At 56.8% G+C, this 19,725-nt stretch overlaps 2 protein-coding genes across 11 annotated transcripts in view; one reads left to right on the top strand and one right to left on the bottom strand.

The window, feature by feature from the left end:
- ZFYVE28 (zinc finger FYVE-type containing 28) overlaps positions 1-1,531 on the bottom strand; it is a 114,349-nt gene extending 112,818 nt beyond the window's left edge. For 3 of the 9 annotated variants that reach the window (XR_014244231.1, XR_014244232.1, XM_082390931.1), the window contains exon 1: positions 1,082-1,530. Coding sequence is in view for 7 of the 9 variants with exons in the window: in XM_082390931.1 (XP_082247057.1) it covers positions 1,082-1,120 (39 nt within the window). In the remaining 2 variants the exon portion in view is untranslated. Of the gene's footprint in view, positions 1-1,081 lie in introns of all 9 variants that reach the window. The other 6 variants (XM_082390934.1, XM_082390929.1, XM_082390930.1 and 3 more) reach the window with 5 other exon arrangements.
- A 96-nt stretch (positions 1,532-1,627) lies between these two features.
- Positions 1,628-19,725, top strand: part of CFAP99 (cilia and flagella associated protein 99) — a 43,378-nt gene continuing 25,280 nt past the window's right edge. The window contains exons 1-4 of one of the 2 annotated variants that reach the window (XM_082390935.1): positions 1,628-1,895; positions 8,323-8,449; positions 18,125-18,269; positions 18,622-18,716. In XM_082390935.1, the coding sequence (XP_082247061.1) occupies positions 1,837-1,895; positions 8,323-8,449; positions 18,125-18,269; positions 18,622-18,716 (426 nt within the window). In that variant the 5' untranslated portion in view covers positions 1,628-1,836. Of the gene's footprint in view, positions 1,896-8,322; positions 8,450-14,515; positions 15,049-18,124; positions 18,270-18,621; positions 18,717-19,725 lie in introns of those variants that run through there. The other variant, XM_082390936.1, reaches the window with a different exon arrangement.

Here is a 19,725-nt window from a genome sequence, read left to right as displayed (position 1 = left end):
GTGGATGTCCGAGGCACCTAGACGTGACCACTGGCCCCACCCCGGCCAATACCCCCACCCCCAGCCAAGACCCCAGCGCCCCAGCCCTACCGCGGTGCCAGCCCCCAGGGTTCGACCCCCGGACGCCTAGGATGCTCCCAGGACTCTGCGCCCGGCTCCTGGGCACCGCCGCACCCAGACTAGGACTAGCTCTGGCCGCAGCGGACACGAGCTCTGGGCGGGCGGCAGGGACGCAGCGCCCGCAGTGCGACTGGCGCAGCTGCCGAGGAGCAGGGCACGCTGCCCAGACCCCGACCCCACGGCCGGGGAGGGGCGCTGCGCCGGGAGGACCCCACCTCTGGCCCCGCTGAGCCTGCGGCCCCGGGCGCGCTCACCCCGCCGCCGCCGGGCAGGGGACTGCCCTGGATTTGACAGCACGCGGGTGGGCACGGGCGAAGGATGGGCACGGGACAAGGATGGGGACGCGAACTGGGCCGAGGCGCGTATCGGTCCTGGTTCGGGAAGGCAGGGCCGGGACAGTGGGATGGGGACCCGCTCTGGACACAAGGAAAGAGGGGTCCGTCTGGGACGCGGGAGAGGGACATGGGGGTCCCCTCCAGAACCTGGGGTAAGTGGGGAGAGGGTCTGTTCCGGATTGCGGAGGGAGGTTAGGCGGTACATTCCGGGTCCAGGATAATGGCGGGGTGGGGGGAGGCAGAAGAGAAACGGGAGAGTCATCCCTGGTGTAGGGAGGGGGGATGGAAAGGTTTTTCCGGGACCCAGAAGAAGTAGGAGGGTGTCTGCTCGGGCTGCGGGTCGGCGACCACGAGGTGTGAGCAGGGCACCACGCAGGACCGGAATGAGAAGGGAGAGGGGCCCATCTGGCAGCGGGCAGGCGTGGGGAGGGAGTGCACCCTGGCCCGAGGGTAAGAGCAGGAGGGGCGGTTTGGGACCGGGCGGGGTGGGGGGACCCGTGGAAGGGGGAGGGCGACGGTGTGAGCAAGTCGCGGAGTGGAGGGTAGGGTGTCGGCGGCACCACGGAGAGGCCGGTCCCGACCGGGAAAGGGGATCTGCCTCGGCAGCGAGGGACGGGTCCACTCACCTTGGGTTTGTACAGCCACTTTCGGAACCTGTTCATCATCGCCGCGCCGGCCCGTCCCGGCCCCGGCGGCCCTCACCTCCGCAGCGCTGCGCCTGGGCCCGGCTGCGGCGCGGGGCGGGCGGATGCGGGGCAGGGCCGGGCCGGGGTCCCGCGTTGACCCGGGGCGCGGGGCGGGCGGCGTCAGGTGCGCGGAGCAGGTGCGCCGCCGGGAGATGCTCGGAGAGCTGCGCGCGGCACTGACCCGTAGACCCCGGTGGGCAGGCGGACGCGCGGACTGACCAGGCACGGGGGCGCCGGCTCCTCGCGGCTCACTGACACCAGGTGCCTCGGCCGGCCACCGCCGCCCGAGCCACACATGCGCCGACGCGCCGCGAGCCCCAGACCAGCCGCGAGCCACCGAGGCTGCCCAATCCGGTCGCTGCGCCGCGCCGCGCCCCGCCCGAGGCGCGCTCCCCCGCAGGCGACCCGGCGCGCCCGGAGGGGCCGAGAACTACAAGTCCCGATGGGCATTGCGGGGAAGGCGGGGCCCTGAATGTGGCGACCCTTCTGGGCCGCGGGCGCTGTGCATTCTGGGGGTTGTAGTCTTCCCGCGGACGGCTCCGGAGCGTGCAGAGGTTGCTAAGTGACAACGCCCAAACTGCGCCCCAGCACCGCCCCTGCCCTGAGGGTTGCCGGGGTTCTGGCGGAGCAGAAGTGGAAGGGGAGATCCACTGCTATTCCCCAGTCCCCTCGCGCCCGCCAGCCCTGCAATTGCTATGCGACCGGGCGGTGGCGAGAAGGGAGGTTCCGGAGCGCCCGCGGAGCCCGCTGACAGGTACGGGGGGAAGGGAAGCAGGCGAGACCCGAAAGGGGGGCGAGGCGTGTCCCCTCAGCACCAGCACCACCCACGTGCAACTTCCCTAGATCTGCGGGCCAGTTCTCGTCTTTCTTGCTTCCCATCTTCTTGCTTTCGCTCACCACCTTTTTTGGTCTTCTTCCCAGCTCCTTGACTAAAGTTAACGGTGCTTTTTTTTTTTTTTTAATCGCCACAATAAACGATGCTTTTTAAAAAGATATTCTCCCATATTCACTACTTCCCCTAGCCATGCCCTAATTTGGATCCATAAAAACAATCAACAAAATCTGAGAATCTATTAAGTGCTAAGCAGAAAGCTAAAAACAAGTGTGTGGTCTCACTTTAAACTCCCTCTGGTACCTGAAGAATCAGGCACAAAGAGGCTGCTGCGCTCTGGCTGTAGGAAAGAACCCTCCCCCAACCGCCTTGCGCTTTCCCCTGCCCCCACCCAGCACCACTTTGGGTACGTGCAGATTTAGGGTTCACAAGAGGGAGGTAACTCTCTCTTGATAGAGGATTTATTCTCTGCTGCTCATGTTATCACTGGCCCAGGGTCCAGGTGCTCAGATGGGCTGGACTCCCTGGCCCCTCTATTCCATTAGAGTCAATTTGAGTCTAGGCACAGGCAGCCGTGAGATTTCCCTGAGTGCTGGCAGTCCTCCGTGTTCGTTTTTGAGTACCTGATTGATCCTCCCCACTCCCCTCCAGCTACCACCCAGTCACTTCTCCCCTAAAGAGCAAAACCCCTCCGGAGGTGCCTCTTATCTCCAATTCATTTCCACCTTTTCTCTCTTGAGCCTGCTCCAATCAGATTTTCACCTAGCCCCTCCTCCCAGGCTCTTTATCTAAGTCATTCTTGACCTCCATGTTGCTAAATCCAACTATGAGAGCTCAGCCCCGCCTCTTCCAGGAACAAGTGTCCCAGCTGAGTACTCCCCTCCTGGACACACTGTCCTTACTTGGCTGGAACAGATCTCACTCTCTGCCTCTCCTCCTGTGGCTGCTCCTCCTCAGTCTCCTTGGCTGGCATCTCCTTGCTCCTCAACATCCTGACACTAGAGCCCCGGGACTCGGTCCTTGGAAGCCCCTCTATCCACCCTCTCCCTGGATGATTTCCTGCGGTCACATGGTTCAATAAACAACCATTTTCTCCTGACCTTCCAAAACCTGCATCTCCAGCCTGAACCTTGCCCCACGACTCTAGACCCCTTTTCCTGTTCTTTGCCAGTTGGATGTCTACTAAATTCCCCCAAACAAAACGTGTCCAACTGCACTCCCAGTCATCCCCCATAAATCCTGCTCTTCCCCCAGCCACTGTTTCCAGTCCGAGAACTTGGGTAGACACTCTGTGGGTGTGCCCTTGGCCTACTCCAAGTCTGGGACTGTTGATGCTGCTCAGAGCCTCCCTTCCTATGCTTCCCAGTTTGAAACTGTGCTCAGGATGAAGGCTGACCTCAGGGAAATGGGTGTATAGTTAGGATTAGATTCAGCTTTATGCAACGAAAAATTTCAACATCATAGTGACCCAAACAAGATTATTGGTGTTTCCATAAAATAGGTCCATGGGGAGGCAATCTTGGGAGATATGACACCCCCAAAAGTCATCAGGGATCTGGGCTCCTCTAGCTTGCTCTTCTGCCATCTTTGCATGTTTCCTCGTGGTCCAGAATTGCTGCCTAAGTTCCTCCCATCACCCCTGAGTCCAGGCAGCAGGGTGGAAAAGAGAAGAAGTGTATGCTCCTCCCTTTCAAGGAGACTTTCCGGGAGTCTCTAACTCTTCCACTTCTTGGCATACCCAGATGCCAGGAAGGCTAGGAAATGTCATCTTTCAGTTGGGCAGCAATAGACTCAACTAAAAATCAGGGTTTTGTTACTCGGGAAGAAAGGAAGAGTGGAGATTGAAAAGCAACCAGCAAAACCTGCCACATGGGTCTGTACTTTAAGCAAAGCCATCAGAACATGACTTAGCAGAAATCCTTAGTAGACTGGCTTTAATCAGAATTAAAAGCCAGGAAAAGAATGTATTTTAATTAACACACATTTGGGATCCATGTAAATGAAGCCTCTCTAGTGGTTGAGAGTGTTGAACTAGTGTGTGTCTGATGGAATTTAAATCTCCTCATGTAATCTCATTTCTGTCTGTAAAGGATTTGCTAAGAAAAGACTTGGTCCAGCCCACCTTTAAAGTTTTCTTAAATATGGGACAGTCAAGTCCTGTGAGTGGAGTTAAAATTAATATTAAAAAAACAATAAGCTTGGGAATTAAATCTCCCTACCCACACGTATGGTTTTACACCATTAAAATAAAGCTGAGGTGCTAAAAGCACGCATCAGGATTGGATGAACTTCAATACCTGTTTCCTACCGAAAGTTGTGACTATTTTGACTAAGATTATAGGCTAATTTCAGTGGGAATGCAGAACTCTAGTGTCTCTTCGCGATGTCCACCCGCATGGGCAGCTCTCTGTGCCAGGTGTGGGGTGCCCAGCTCCCACCCCGAGGAGTCCTCAGGCCTGACAGTGAGCCAGAATTGCAGGGGGGTCGGGCCCAGCAGCCACAGCGCCCCCCCCCATCCTCCACCCAGCCCCTCCATTCATTGCTTCCGGTCCCTTCCATCCAGGCCCCTGTGAATGCGGGGAGGGCTTGGGTGGCTTTCTTGCTCCTCCTGGACTTGCATCATCACTAAAGGGCCCATCAAGTCATCCTTTCTTCAGAATGTTCTGGCTCCAGGACAGGAGGGGAGGGCAGGAAAGCCCTCCTGCCTGGGTGCAGCTTCCCCTACACACACACACACACACACGCACGCACACACACACACACACACACACACACACACACGCATGCAGACTGTGCACTCTCACCGCCCACGTCAGGTACAAGAGGGGGCACTTTCCATCCCGTTCCTCCAGGCTGAGCCCATCCAGGGCAGCCCACCACATGACCACAATGGGGTGGGAGGAGGAGAAAAACTCAATCCTTAACATTGTTTCCATAAATACAGACTTTTTACCTAGGTTCAGGACTCGCCTTTTGAGCCCTGGAATGTGACTGCTATTTCCCTTTACCGTGTTGACATGGGTGCCTCTTTCACACAGTTCTGGGATCAGGCAGAGTGGCTGGTGGGAGGACTTTAGACCCCAGCCTGGGCCTCAGCAGTTGCCACAAGCAGAAAATCCTCCTTGGGGATGAAGAGGCTGACCCCCCGACCCCAACCCCCAGCTCAAGGCTGGTTTGTTCTCTTCCACTTTAACCTGCCTAGTAAATATTATTGGGACATCTATTATTTTTCAATTAAATGAGACAGTAAAACTGAACTCTGTTGAACTGTAGGATCTGTGGAAGCAAAGGTTTAAAAAAGCACTACTATGATCTTTGGGTAGGTCTATCTCTGGATGTTAAAGCTGTCTTTCAGATTGAAATACAAGCACCATTTAGGGTGCTTGATCCTCTTGTACATTTTTACAGTCCCTCATTCATTCCACAGACAATTCTGTGGCTCTCACTGGATGCCAGCTCTGGGGTAAGGGCAGAGAATTCAGAGGTGATAAGGCAGGGCCCTGCACCAGAGGCTCACAGGAGTGTAAGGGAAGTTTGGGTGACTTCGGAGTAGGCACAGAGAAGGGGAGAGCTAAGGGAGGAGGAAGGGAGGCTTCACAGGTGGTGATATTTGAATGGGGTGTTGACGGATGCCTAGGAGCTCACCAGGAAGAGCAGAAAGAAGAGTATTTGAGGCTCTGGAGACACATGTGATGGGGCTTCTGAGCCAGTGAGAAGCCCAAGTGGACAGGGCTGGGGTGAGGAAGGAAGAGGGTCCAGGGGCTGTGACCCTGGGCTGTGAAGGGGTAGGACAGGCTGAGGAGACCCTGCTGGGTCCTGCAGCAGCTGAGAACTTGGAGGATGTGTTAGTGATGGATGGAATGGAAGGGGACTCCCCTGACCGGAGACCACTCCTCCCAGACCTCCCGCACTTCAGAAAGCGGCACTACCACCTGCCCTGAGGCAGTGACGCGTCCTGGTGGTGCCGGCAGATGGCTTACTCAGCACCCATGGCTCACGAGCACTTTGGGACAAGAACTGATGTGGAAATAGGAACTCTCGGGCACCCCCATAAGCCTTCGTGGGTCTTGGCCTTTGCTCATGCAGTTTGCCCTGGTTTCCATAGACCCCATCTCCGGATCCACGGACCCTCCTGAGACGTGGTCTCCAGGGCCTGCCCTCGGCATCAGGGCTTCAAGCCATTTGCAGCACATTTCCGAGTTCCAAGAGACCTTTCTTCTGGCCTCATTCGGGAGAGGCTCCTGCCGGCTTTTGTGTCCATGCACAGCTGGGGCTGGGCCCTGAAGCAGCCCCTAAGGAGCTGCCCCAGTCAAGCCTCTGTGCTGGGTGGCGCTGGGGCCCATGTGTGCAGCTGGCAGAGGGGTGAGGACGCATCCCCGGACTGACAGGCAGGCAGCTGTGGAGCTTCCTTCCCTGTCCTTTTTTTTTTTCTGGCCGCATGGCATGTGGGATCTTAGTTCCCCGACCAGGGATTGAACCCACACCCCCTGCGTCGGAAGTGCAGAGTCTTAACCACTGGACCACCAGGGAAGTCTCTCCTTCCCTATCCTGATGAGGGCAGGTGTCAAAGCCTCGGTAAAACTGCTCCAAAACGGGGGACCTGAGAGGTGCAGAGCTCCCCTTGGAACCCCTGTCCCCCGTGCTCTGGGGCCCTTGGCCTGCCACCTGCTGTCACCTTCCTGGAAAATCTCTGGCTTCCCAGTCCCAAGCCTGTTCCTTTCTGGGCTCCCTCCCCGGGCCGGGTGCAGCGCCCCCCCAATCCACAGAGCCGTCATTCTTCTTGGTTGGAGATGGGTTCCCTGAACCCTGGTGCCCAGAGTTACCACTGCACCCCTCCTGTCCCTTCCTGCACGACCTGCTTCAGGGCGCTCAGGGACCCCGTCCCCCCGTTCTGGGATAGTCCCTTGCATTATGTCGCTCCCACTTTTCTGGAACCCCTGTTGATTGGAATTCAGATCTGTTGGAGTGGTTCCCCGATTTTCTTGGTGTTTTTCTCCTACTTCCTACATCTTCATCTTTTTCTGCTCTCTGGGAGATTTCCTCAGCTTTATCTTCTGCCTCTTCTATTTATATCTTTAGTCCTGCTGTCATATTTTAATTTCCAAGAACTCTTTCTTTTCCTGCAGATGTTTCTTGGATACCGTATCTCTCTCCATCTCTCAGAGGTGGTATAGTTGTTTGTTTCCGGGGTTTTCCTGCTGTGTATGTTGTCTGCTTTCTCCTACTTCCTTTTTTGCTGGTTTCTGTTTCCAAGTTTGGTGTCAGAGGCTCTCTGCAGTGTCTGGTGGCATTTGGCCTTTGTTCTCTTTCAAGTGAGGGTGGGGAGGGGGGGACTCACCCAGTGGACCGTGATTGGCTGGGATTGGCCATCTCACTGGTGACCCCCAGTGTCAGTGTATGTGGCTTTTGTTTCTTCACTCAGTCTCCATCCTGGAGGGCCTCAGTCTGGGTGCTGCCATCCAGAGCCATTCCAGCCTGTTGGGTGGAGAAGAGGTACCCCTGCTGTCCCCAGGGCACTAGCAGCCTGGCTTTGCCAATAGCTGGGGCCCAAGAAGCCAGCAGCACGGTGACCCAGGGAAGCTGCCCAGTCAGCGTGGAACAAGGGGGGATGAGAGAGGAGCTCCTGGGGGGCTTGGCCACCCTGCTCTGAGGACAATTTGGGGGTCACCTGTTAGAACCACTTCCTGGGGTCCCATTCCTACCCCAAGCGGCTTCTCCAGGGTCTGCCAGAGAAGGGCTCTGAGCAAGCCAGTCTCCTGAAGCTGGTCTGTTTCTGGAATGCTCAGGCCTGGCCACTTACCGGCTATGCATCCCCTCTGGGTGCTGGTTACCTCATCTTTAAATTGGGGGTATTGAACGTGGTGACCCGAGGATTCTCCTTGCCCCAAACTTTTGTGTTTAGGTCCCCCTCTCCCTCCGAGCAGGGCCTGCTGAGTCATCCACCACCAAACCCCAGGTGGGCTGAGGGCCGCTCAGGCTGACTCACAAGGTGCCTCCACTCTCTGGCCTGGCCTCTCCCAGGGGTCATCCCCACCCGTGCACAGCTGGAGGGCTTGGGGCCACGTGCGGCAGCCAGGGAGCCTACAGGGGCGGGGCAGAGAGGGCTGCTGGGGCTGTGGGTGTGTGGGAGCCTGGGGGCGGGCTCCCCAAGGCCTGCAGGGACACAGCCCAGGAAGTGGGCCTGGGCTTACCCCCGCCGGGGTCCCCACTTCCCTCCAACACTCCTCGCCCCGCGAGGTCCCAGGCTCCCTGGTGGACCTCCTGTCAGTTTGGTGAAGGTCCTTTGCCACCTGCCGAGCTGACAGCCCAGGGTGCGTGGAGGGCGTGACCTGGCACGGTTTGCTTTTAGGGTCCCACCTGGGAAGATGGCCTACGATGGAAAATGCATTGAAACTGTGATTAAGCTACTGGACCAATTTAAACCTGAGAAGGAGAGTCCCGAGCAGTTCCTGGAGGCTGCGGCCACCTCCCTGCAGGTAGGGTCCGAGTGGTGGCTCAGGGCTCACGGGGAGTCTGTAGCAGTGACACCTGTCAGGAGCTTTTTTTTTTTTTTTAATTTATTTATTTTACTTATTTATTTTTGGCTGCGTTGGGTCTTCGCTGCTGCGCGCGGGCTTTCTCTAGTTGCGGCGAGCGGGGGCTACTCTTCGTTGCTGTGCGTGGGCTTCTCACTGCGGTGGCTTCTCTTGTTGCGGAGCACGGGCTCTAGGCGTGCGGGCTTCAGTAGTTGTGGCTCGCGGACTCCAGAGCGCAGACTCAGTAGTTGTCGTGCACGGGCTTAGTTGCTCCGCGGCAGGTGGGATCTTCCCGGACCAGGGAACGAACTTGTGTCCCCCGCATTGGCAGGAGGATTCTTAACCACTGCGCCACCAGGGAAGCCCTGTCAGGAGCTTTTTAGTCTCATTCCTAACAGCCGCTTTCCTTCCTTCACGAGGAGAGGCCCAAGGCGAGATTCCCAGCTAGCCAAAGGCTTACGTCAGCTCTCACTCTGAATCTCGGGTGCCCTTCAGGGATGGGACCCCCTCTTTGCTTCAGGAGGCATTCCTAGCTCCCAGAATGTGCATCTGACTACTCTCGTGACAAGGGAACATGGACGCCGTAACTCGGGGTGCGTCTGTGGGGTCGTCCCATCCTCGGCTGAAGGTGGACGGGAGTCAGCCTCGCAGGCACCTCGGCTCAGCACCCTCCACTGGGGGACATCTTCGTCCCCCAGGGCAGGGATGTGCGTGGGGCAGAGGGGCCACACCTGGAAGAGCTACTCGGCTCTTGTTCCCGTGCCCCGGGGGTCCCTGTCCTACCACAGCCCACCCCACTTCAAGCATATGCAGAGAGACCCCGGGCTGAAGTCTCTGGGCCCAGGTCTGTCCTCGCTCTAGCACCTCGGAGGCCTCCCTGTGACTTGACCCCACATCTGTCCGTCTGTCAAGGGCAGGTGCTAGGAGCAGGGGCACGCGTTGCAGGGGTGCCACCTTCAGGACTCCGGGCCGTGGACTCCGTTGGACGGGGCATCCAGAGGAGACTAAGTCCACCCAGGGAAGCGCTCGGGGATTACCACTCGGCCTGCTGCCCCCTGGAAGGAGGAGCAAATGAGGTCTTACGGGGTGAATCGCCAGCTGCAGCCTTCCCTTACTCTGCTTAACAAGGCCTGTGAGCTGCTTTGCGGGCCCTGGGATGTGACTGGGGCCAGGCCCCACCCCCATACACCTGCAGGGGCGTGGCCTCTGCTGTGCCGCAGACAGACCCACCTTCCCTTTCTCCGTCAGCCGCCTTGTGGGGCAGCAGCTGGAAAACCTGGTTGGGAGGATGGGGGGCAGGGCCCCGGCAGTGCACGCAGAGCCGGGGCGTCTGGAAACCAAAGCCTCTCTCACAAGAGAAAGCTGGGCACCGCTGCCCCAGTCCCTGCTCCCCTGTGTCATTCAGAAAGGGATGTCTCTGCCGGCTGGAGCCTGGCAGTCAGCAAGGACTGGGGCGTGGGCTGCACCTCCCCCCGCCAAGTCCCTGCTTCCCCTCCTCAAACTCTCCCCTGAGACCCTAAGCATTCTGGGGGAATGATGAAAACAGCCAAGGCCAGGCCCATCCACAGTCCTGCTCTTTCCCAGCCTGAGCTGGCCTTGCGCAGCTCAGCGCAGCGCCAGCCCGGCCGGCCTGCCCCTCCCCACTGCAGGCCCGGCCCCTTTGGCTACTCCTTCTATCTGTCCGGCCTCACTCCCCTCAGTGGGTCTTTCCCGTCACCCACAGCTGCTATGCCTTCCCTCATCCTAAGAAAAAGACCTCTGTACTCCAGTTCCCTGTGTCACCCACGTTTCTCACCCTCCATGTCCAGCGAGCCTCCTTGGTGTCCTGCCCTCTGTCCCCAGCCCCGGCCCCCCAGGCCCTGCAAGGCCTCCCTTACCGCTCAGCAAAAGTGGTAAAGTTAGTGTCCTGATTTCTCCAGAATAATTACAGAAAGTGGGTTTGTTACAACAAATAGTTTGGGATGGGAATTCCCTGGAGGTCCAGTGGTTAGGACTCTGAGCTTCCACTGCAGGGGGCAGGTTCGATCCCTGGTCAGGGAACTAAGATCCCACAAGCCGCACGGCACAGCCAAAAAAAAAAAAACAAAGTAGTTTGGGGATTTTTTTTACCACATCCAATGGATTATTAATAGTAAATGAGTCCTAGTTGTCACTGGTGAGCCATGGCATGATGACAGATGTGTGCAAGGCCATGGGGAGGGAGGCACCACGCCAGCTCGGCCCCCAACCCAGCGGTGCCCTGAGTCTTCCAAGGGGGCCATCTGAGTCTTTGAGATGTGCCTATGCTGGACGGATGGAGAAGCAGCTTCTTTTACAGATGCACCTGTCTTTTACAACCTTTCAGAAAGCCATCCTAAGTCCAAGTGGAATGGTACACTGGAAACTGACCCAGTTTGGACAACATACCTTTACTTCCAGCTGTCAGAAAATTGGTGCAGTACACCGCTCTTGTTAGGCCAGGGCTCAAGACTGCCACCTGGCAGAGAATTACACAGCACATAGACCCACTGGCAGAGAGTCTGGGGAAGGGCAGGGCTGTGGATTCAGCTGGGTCCCCCAAAAAGAAATGTTGATGTCCTCACCCCGGTTACCTGTGAATATGACCTTATTTTGAGATACCATCTTTGCAGATATAATTAATAATCTCAAGATAGGGAAAACTCCAAGGATTTGCGGATTGGGGGCAGGGTGTGGTGACTCTCCTTCTCTAGACTGAAGCCTGGGAACCCCTCCCCTGACACACACACACACACACACACACACACACACAGAGCAGCCTCCCAGCCCTCTGACAGGGGTTCCCTCGGGCACGGTCCCGATGGCATTTCTGCACAGAGAACATATGTCAGTGGGAGAAGATTTGGTCTAAGGTCAGAAAGGGATCCATTTACCATTGAGAGAAAGTTCTCCATCAGCAGCACCGTGCACGAGGGGGGCTAAGGTGTGGGGAGCAGCCTCTCCAGATGCCAGTCTGCGGAGTGGTTGTAGAAACAGAAGTGGCCTGACGTCTGGGAACAGCACTGAGGACCTGGCTGGGGGCCTGGAGCTGGAGAAAGGACGGAGGGCAGGAGGGGGCGGCACCAGCAACAAGGCACTGCTGCCAGCCAGTGCCTGGTCCTCAGTGGGGAACAGGAGGGAGGAGGTGCTTCCCACCCTGCCTCCCTCCTGCCCCAGGCTTTGCCCACCCCCACTGGTTAATGTCTCTTTGGAGCAAGTGTCATTTCATTAGTGCACCAGCTATAAGGGGGATGGAGCCTGGTGGGCGTCACTCCTCCGGGCTACCCAGCACCACGGCTCAGGCACCAGGACCACCAGGTTGGGCGTAGGAACGTCCAGAGAACTGCCCGGGCCTGCAGGACAGGGGTGGGGTGTGATAGGCACAGCAGTCAGCTTGGGGTACCCAGAAAACCCATGAGGTCTGAGTAGCCCTCGCAGAAGGGTCTGGCTTTGAGAGAGATTCCCTGGGGGTGGGAGGAGGGGGGAGAAGGAGATCCGGCCACTCAGCAAACAGTGGGCAGGAGGGCAGGTGAGCGCTGAGCAGGGGAACGAAATGGGCTGGCAGGAGAAGGGCCCTGCAGCTGGTCAGTCAGACAGTCTGGGGGTGAGGCAGGGGTGGGGAAAGGCCGGTTCCGCAGCCCGAGGGAAAGGGGTGGGGGGAGGTGGGCGGGGAAACCGGAATGGGCTTGTGCAAGAGGTTGGGGGAAAAGCAGGAGTGGGTGGAGCCTGGAAACACCAGCCCAGGTTCCTGCGGGAAGGGCCAGGGTGGGGGGGGGGGGTGGCAGTGGCCAAGTACCAGAAAGCCTTGTTTCACTTTCTAGTCCGTAGTGTCAGAGAAAACCTGGGCTCAGGAAATATTTTTTATTTTAATATATTTTTTTAAATACCTTATATGTTGACATCAAAGATCCAAAACCCAAAATGTTCAAAATGGTATCCATTGGGGGTCTCGCTCCCACACCGGCCCTCCCAGGAGACCAGTGACCTGTGGTTCCTTCCAGAGACGGTCCAGGCCTGTCTTGCATAGATAATAGATCTGGAAAAATTTTGTTTAAGCTATAAATTTTACGTTTAAAAGTTATATATAATTATATATGTATTTTTAAAATCTTTTTCAAAACGGTAGTGCATTGTAACACAGTCCTGCCCTTTGCCTTTTTCACTTAACGAGATATCCCGGGGACTGTTCCACGTTCTTATCGTGAAGCCATAAGCATCCTTCTGTCTGGCTGTGCCAGAACCGTCACAGCTGTCCCCCGTGGACGGGATCATGGCTGTTTCCAGTCCTTTACTGTTGCAAATCGCCGTGGGACAGACTGGCCCACTTGTCCCGCTGCACCTGGGCAGACGCGCCCAGGGTCAAGTCCCAGAAAACACACGTGCGAGAGTATTGGCCCTCATGATTGCAAAAGATCTTTCCAGTTGACCCTCCACAGAGACCTCCACGTTGACACTCTACCTGGCAGGTGGGGAGTGCTTGTTCCCCTATAGCTTGCTTACGTAGCGTGCTAGCAAATGTTATCTTTGCCAACCAAAGAGGTGGGAAAAGGCAGTTGGTGTAGTTATAATCAGCATTTTTCCTGTTTTATATATATATATGTGTGTGTGTGTGTGTGTGTGTGTGTGTTTGTGTGTGTGTGTGTGTATGTATATATATATATATAAAGACAAAACCCATACTTTCATTACAGTTTATTTATTTATTTATTTATTTAATTTATTTATTTATTTTTGGCTGTGTTGGGTCTTCGTTGCTGTGTGCAGGCTTTCTCTAGTTGGGGCGAGCGGGGGCTACTCTTTGTTGTGGTGCGTGGGCTTCTCATTGCGGTGGCTTCTCTTGTTGCGGAGCACGGGCTCTAGGCGCGTGGACTTCAGTAGTTGTGGCTCGCGGGCTCTAGAGCGCAGGCTCAGTGGTTGTGGTGCACGGGCTTAGTTGCTCCGTGGCATGTGGGATCTTCCCGGACCAGGGCTCGAACCCGTGTCCCCTGCATTGGCAGGCGGATTCTTAACCACTGAGCCACGAGGGTAGTCCCTCTCCTGTTATATTTTCATGAGTATTTCTTTCTCTGGACTATCGCTTGGACCTGTGTCTGTTTGGAAACAGTGTTTGGCTATAACAACACCAGGAAAGCAGTGGCTTAAAGAAATTAGAGGTATATTTGCTCACATAAGAAGCAGTCTGCACATAGGCAGTCCAGGATGGGTTCAGCAGCTCTGTGGTGCCATTAGGAACTCATTCTCCTTCCTGTCTGCTTATCCATCCTTAGAATGTACCCTTTGCCTTGTAGTTGCAAAATGGCTGCCCTACTCCAGCATTGCATTCATGTCCCAGAGAGAAGAGGAGAAAGGCAAACAGTATAAGGCAGGCACCAGCTGAATCTCCCTAACTTTCAAGGAGCTTTCTTGGAGGCCACACCTAGCAATTTGCCATCAGATCTCATTGATTGGAGCCATGTGCCACATCAGCTAGGGGCCCGGAAAAGTTTTAGCTGGGCACATTGCCTCTTCCAACGAGACAGCTTTCTCCTGTAAGGCAGGAAGAAAGGGAGAAGGGCTTGTGTGGGCATCTGGCAGCCTCAATTTCCTCTGCCTACTTTTCTGACTTCGGTCTTTGCATCGCTGATTAGCAGGAGGCCCTGTGTACTGGTGATGTGAATTTCAAACCCTGGGTTGCAGTAAAAGCAGCGTCCCGACCCCGGCCCCTGGTCTAGCTCTGTCCTTTCCCTGTGGCTCCAGCAGACAAGCTGGGCCTGTGAACTCTGAGGATCTCTCGTAGGAAGCACTACAGGTTGTGAAGAGCCGGCGGGCTGTGGGCCTCTGCTTCCCCTGCCCACAGCCCAGCCCCTCCCCAGGACTGCCCATGAGACCCCTGTCGGAGCACTTGCTGCTCTCCCCGGAACCTGCCCCGGTCCCCAGACTCAGGAGCGCTGAACTTGACCAAGGCCCAAGAGTGTATCAGGAACTCAGATGCCCTTGGGTGGTAGCCCTCTGGCCTCAGTGACCGAGGCTGGCCCAGGATTCGGGGCCGGCTCCATACTGGGGCCTTCTCAGTGGGGTCCAGGCCTCACCCTACCTTCTGTGCTAGCCTGGCCAGGAGGACCTGGTCTAGGACTCAGTGCCCTCTGACCTGCGTGTCACCTCTGGGCCTCGGTCTCCTCTCTGTGACCTGCTGGCCTGACCTTCCCGGCAGAGAAGACCTGGCGTGTGGGCCAGAGTGTCAGGTCCCGCCTGGCTCCCCACCTTCCCAGACCCCTGGGCCAGTGCAGCCCTGCCTGACCTCCTCACTGCGGGCAGATGGCATCCTGTAGCCGCAGGCTCAGGGCTCTGGCCTTATTAAAATTACACATTCACACCCCCAAACACAGACGTTCAAATGAACGAGAAGTGGAGCTGCTGTTGTCTGAGCCTGGGAGGCCGGGGAGGCTGCAGGCTGGCATCCCACGGTGTCATGCCGCCTCAGCCCGGGCAGCGCTGACTCAGGGCGTCCTCCGTGCCAGCCCTGCTGGCGCACTGCTTTCCGAGCTGCCTGTTCCGGGCCCCCTGGGCTTCCTTTCACCAGTGCAGTAAGTTAAAAGCGGGGACTGGGGCCCAGCTGGGGCTCGTGCCCTCTGGTGTGGGCACAGCCCAGGGGTTAGAGGAGCCTGAGAGGGAAAATGAGGCAGGATCCTGGTTGCTGAGACCAGAGCTGACCCTGAGCAAGAGCCCCCCACCTCCCCCTCCTGGCTGTGCTCCGCGGGGAGGAGCCTCCAGTCCGTGCCCGGCCTGCACTGGGACGTCACGGGGTCCCCACGGCCTCCCACGGAGGCAGGGCGCTCCACTCCCTCCCTCTTGAGCGCCCAGACGACATCCCAGCAGGGAAGGGGCAATAATCCCGGTGTGCGCCGCCAGCTGAGGGGGCCAGGCCGTGTCTGACCCTGAGGGGTGGTGAGGGATGCCTCCCGGGTCAGGTGACATCTGAGCAAAGACCTGATGGGAGTCGGGGAGCAAGTGTGCAGGGAAGAGCTCTGCAGGCAGAGAGGACAGCCAGCGTGGAGGCCCTGAGGAGACACCCCGCGTGTTGGAGAAACAGAGGGCAGCCAGCGTGGCTGGAGTGGAGCCAGGATGGGGCGGAGGCAGGGGGCGGAGGCAGGGCCGGGGGGGCCTCAGAGGGAGCTGGGCCTTGCCGGCCCTTTTAAGGACTCTTTTTCTGGAGGGTTCTCCGGAAGGACAGACATGATCTGATTTTCATTTTACAAAGAATTGCTTGGCGACTGGCGGGTTGAAAATACACTGAGGAGGGGCAGCAGGAGAAGCGGGAGAGCAGCTGGGACCCCACAGCCGGAGCCGAGGGATGGGATGGTGGGGTGGGCATCAAGGGCTTGGTCTGAACGGTGGAGCAAGGCATTGTGTTTACGGAGCCGGGAAGGCGGGGGAGGGCAGGTCTGGGCAAGGCCCATGGGGTCAGACACCCAAGCAGGGAGGTGGAACAGGAGCAGACAGCACTTTCCGAAGTCCAGGGAGAGCCGGCCCGGCCCGGGCTGGCGCACATTTGAAATCAGCACGTGTCAGCCTTGACAGCGGGTGAGTTCACCCAGGGGACAAGTGCAGATAATGGAGAAGAGGAAGAGGAGCCCGGGAGCGGAGGTCGGAGGTCGGAGGTCAGGTCGTAGGAGGACGTCAATACCCCGGATCAGATGGGGTCCCCGCAGGAGCCCAGAAGCCACTCGGGGCACTGGAAGGGCGGCTGAGTCAATGTCGGGGCCCGGCCCCTGCCGAGGGAGGAGGGGAACGTCACCCCACTCGCCTCCCATCTCTCCTGCAAGTACGTCTCACCAGCAGAACCCAACTGTGCTCAGAACCCCCCCAAAAGCGGCTGGAGAAGGCGGCTCTCAGGCCTTCAGCCCCTGTGGTGCGGAGACTGGGAGGGCGTGAGAATGATGCTGTCTGCCCCCCGGCATCCAGCCGCCCCGCTCACACGCGTGGGGTCCGGGGCTCCCCGAGGGCCTGGGCTCGTCCAAGACCCCTCAGATGATCTCATTACTCTGTTGTTTTCTTAGCATAAAGACAAGGGAAGACATCACAGACGAAAAGGTAGATTTGACCTCAAAACAAAGTAAAATCGGGACTTCCCTGGTGGTCCAGTGGTTAAGACTCTGTGCTCCCAATACAGGGGGCACAGGTTTGACCCCTGGTTGGGGAACTAAAATCCCACATGCCGCATGGCGCAGCCAAAAAAAAAGAAAACCAAGTGAAAACCTCTACGCTCTATATGCTAAAAAATGTTTTGCGCAAAGTTAAAAGGAAAATTACGAGCTTATGACAAATAACTATCACACTAATGACCATGTTAATTCCCTCAATATGCAAAGGGCTCCTAAAAATATTATCCAAATAAAAAAGGTTAGCCAAGGATATAAATTGATAATTCACAGGAGAGAAATACAAATAAATGTCCAGTAAACGTATGAAAATTTCATTGATAATAAAAAATTCAAAATAAAGCAAGGGAATGCCAAAATTTATCTAATAGGTTGTCCAAAAAAATTTGGAGGGAGGAGGGGAGTGATACTGCTAGCGAGAGTTTATTTTGATGTGTTTTACATCTGTTGGGATCCTGGTCTGCATTTTCAGTTTTACACGGTATTAAGTATTTTGTCATCTTACTATAAGTTTTCCAGAAATATCATTGTAATGGCTGCGTCCTACTCACCCACAACACGAAGAGATCGTATCTGATTCCCTGTGTTGACATTTAGGCTGTTAATACTTTCAACCACTGCACGTACCACTGCCCTGAGCTGCTTGTACATGGATATTTTCTGCTTTTTGTCTGGTTTCCTTAGATTCCCAGAAGTGTGGTTACTGGATTAAAGTGTATGGAAAATACAAGGCTCTTAAACATGTTTCCAGATTGCTTTCGGGAAAGACTCACCAACACCATACCACCAGCCCTTCTCATTGCTGCATTGGCAACATTAGATGTTCTTTTTTTCTTATTGTCAAAAACTTAACTGGTTTTTTGAATAGGTAACACGTGACACACACAGGTCACAAACCCCACAATATTCCAAAGAGTAAGTGGAAAAAAGTCAGTCTCCGCAAACACTAATTCCCTCCCCCAGAGATTTTCCTTGCTTGGTTTTTCGTTTTTTTTTTTTATTGCGGTAAAATACACATGACATAAAATTTACCATCTTAACTGTTCTTAAGTGTACAATTCAATGGCATTAAGTACATTCACGTGTGAACATCACCACCGTCCGTCTCCAGAACCTTCTCACCTTCACAAACTGAAACTCTGTCCACATTAAACAACAGCTCCCCACCCTCTCCCCCTACCCCGGCGCCCCCCCTTCTACTTTCTGTCCTGGGAATTTGAATCCTCTAGGGGCCTCATATGACCGGAGTCACACAGGACTTTTCCTTCGGGGTCATTTTCCGTGTTTATTTCCGTCTTTGCCCCACTGCACTGTCACCACCCAGGAGAGCCGGCGGGACTGATTCCTGGGGGGGGGACCTGCAGGGTCCGAGGGTCAGTGTTCCTGGCGGCTGGGGCGCTGCCCACTGCTCCAGGGGGCACTGGGGACCCCCACATCGGGAGGCGGCTGCCCTCTCCCCTGGCTTGGCCGGCGGCCCCCTCCCGAGCTGTTTCTCCTCCAGACCCTGAGCCCCCAGGAGCAGGCGTTCATCATGGAAGTTCTGTCCGGGTGCCTCGAGTACCGGAAGCTGCTGACCATCGTGGTGGACGCCTTCTACGTGCAGGACGGCCGGCTCTGCCTGTGGGCCGATTACAGCCTCTTTGAGGGTAGGTGCCCGTGGCCAGCCACGGTGGGGGGCCCATGGGTCCCTGTGGGCCAGGCCCTGGCCTCCTTGTCAGCCGCAGACCCTTGACAGCGACGGCGCCCCCCCGCCCCCCCCCGTATGAGATGACGTCATTTGTACTGTTGTATCAGGTTATTTTCACGTGGGCCCAGATGGAGCGCTTGCCTCTGGTCACACGCCCTGATGGAGGCGGGTGCCTTCAGCTCAGCTCGCTGCACCTGCAGTGCACCTGTCGGGCCCTTAGCCTCCGGCTGACTCCACCAGGGTCAAACGCCGGGGGCCCAGGGCGGGGACCCCCATGTCCTCCTCCCCGCTCTTGCACCCTCTCTCCTTAGTGATCTGCTACCTGGCCACTTTCCAGCTGGAGGAGCTCGGCTTTCAGCTCTTCTGTAGCATCATGAAGTCCCAGCCCGTCCACAAGGTGTGCAAGGTGAGCCCCACCTGCCCCAAGTTCTATTCTTAAACCCAGGGTCAAAGGTCTGCCCCATCTGGCGCTGACCTCTTACCTTTCTGGCTCACTTTAACGAAAGAAACTGCTGGGTTTGTTCTGTGTTTAAAACGAACCCACACCCTCTCTTTGCTGCGAACGTGCTCTTTTTGTGCCCCGGGAATTTGGTTTCCGTTCCTCATGGTCCGGTGGGTGGTAGCTGCTGGATGCTAGCTGCTAGTCACGACAGGGAGTCCTTGCCTGTTCAGTCCGGGCCTCTGGAACCTTCTCGGGCTCCTCTGACTCGTGACCAAGCTCCAGGCCCAGGGCAGCCTCTCCTTCCTCCAAGAGGGGCTGTGCAGCTTTGCAGGGCCGAGGGAGCATTTCTGAGCGGGTCTGAGGACTGGTACCCTTCGAGAGGGAGCCTGCAGGAGCCCACCCCCTTGCCCTGCCCAGGAGCACTCCTGTGGCTGCCTGTTTCCTTGTGTAGAAAGCCTGGGACTCCCGGGCCTTGGGGCCAGCAGGACCATGAATGAGCCTGAGGGTCCTGCCCTCTGCCGGCTACTCCCACAAAGCATTTGCTGTGGGCCCGGCTTCCTCCGCAAGCAGCTCTTGCTTCACCCTCACAATTACCGGATAAGGTCACCCCTACGGGCATTCATCCCACAGTTGAAGAAACTGAGGCACAGAGAGGTTCGGTAACTTGCCCAACGTCACACAGCACATGAGTGGCAGAGCCAGTTCTTGGACCAGGCTTTCAACCGTTGGCTCGCTCCTCCTTACTTGGCTTGGGAGGGGGTGGGGGGTGGGGGTGGGCGACACACAGTCACCAGACCAGGACAGGGACTCCCTGGAGAAGAGCGGGGAGAGCTCAGGCCCCAGGAGTGCTTTGAGGCCTCTCTGGAAGGAGGCTGCAAGCTCTGCAGGGGCAGCTCAGGCAGGGTGGGGTAGAAGCCTTCCCACTGCCCCCGCCTGGGGAAGGGGAGACCTGGAGCAGTGACACTTGCCAGGA

The sequence above is a fragment of the Balaenoptera borealis genome, assembly GCF_965194805.1.
Source record: "Balaenoptera borealis genome assembly, chromosome: 4".
NCBI lineage: Eukaryota > Metazoa > Chordata > Mammalia > Artiodactyla > Balaenopteridae > Balaenoptera > Balaenoptera borealis.
Note: the sequence above shows the minus strand (reverse complement) of the source record. Positions and strands in the feature narration are given on the sequence as shown.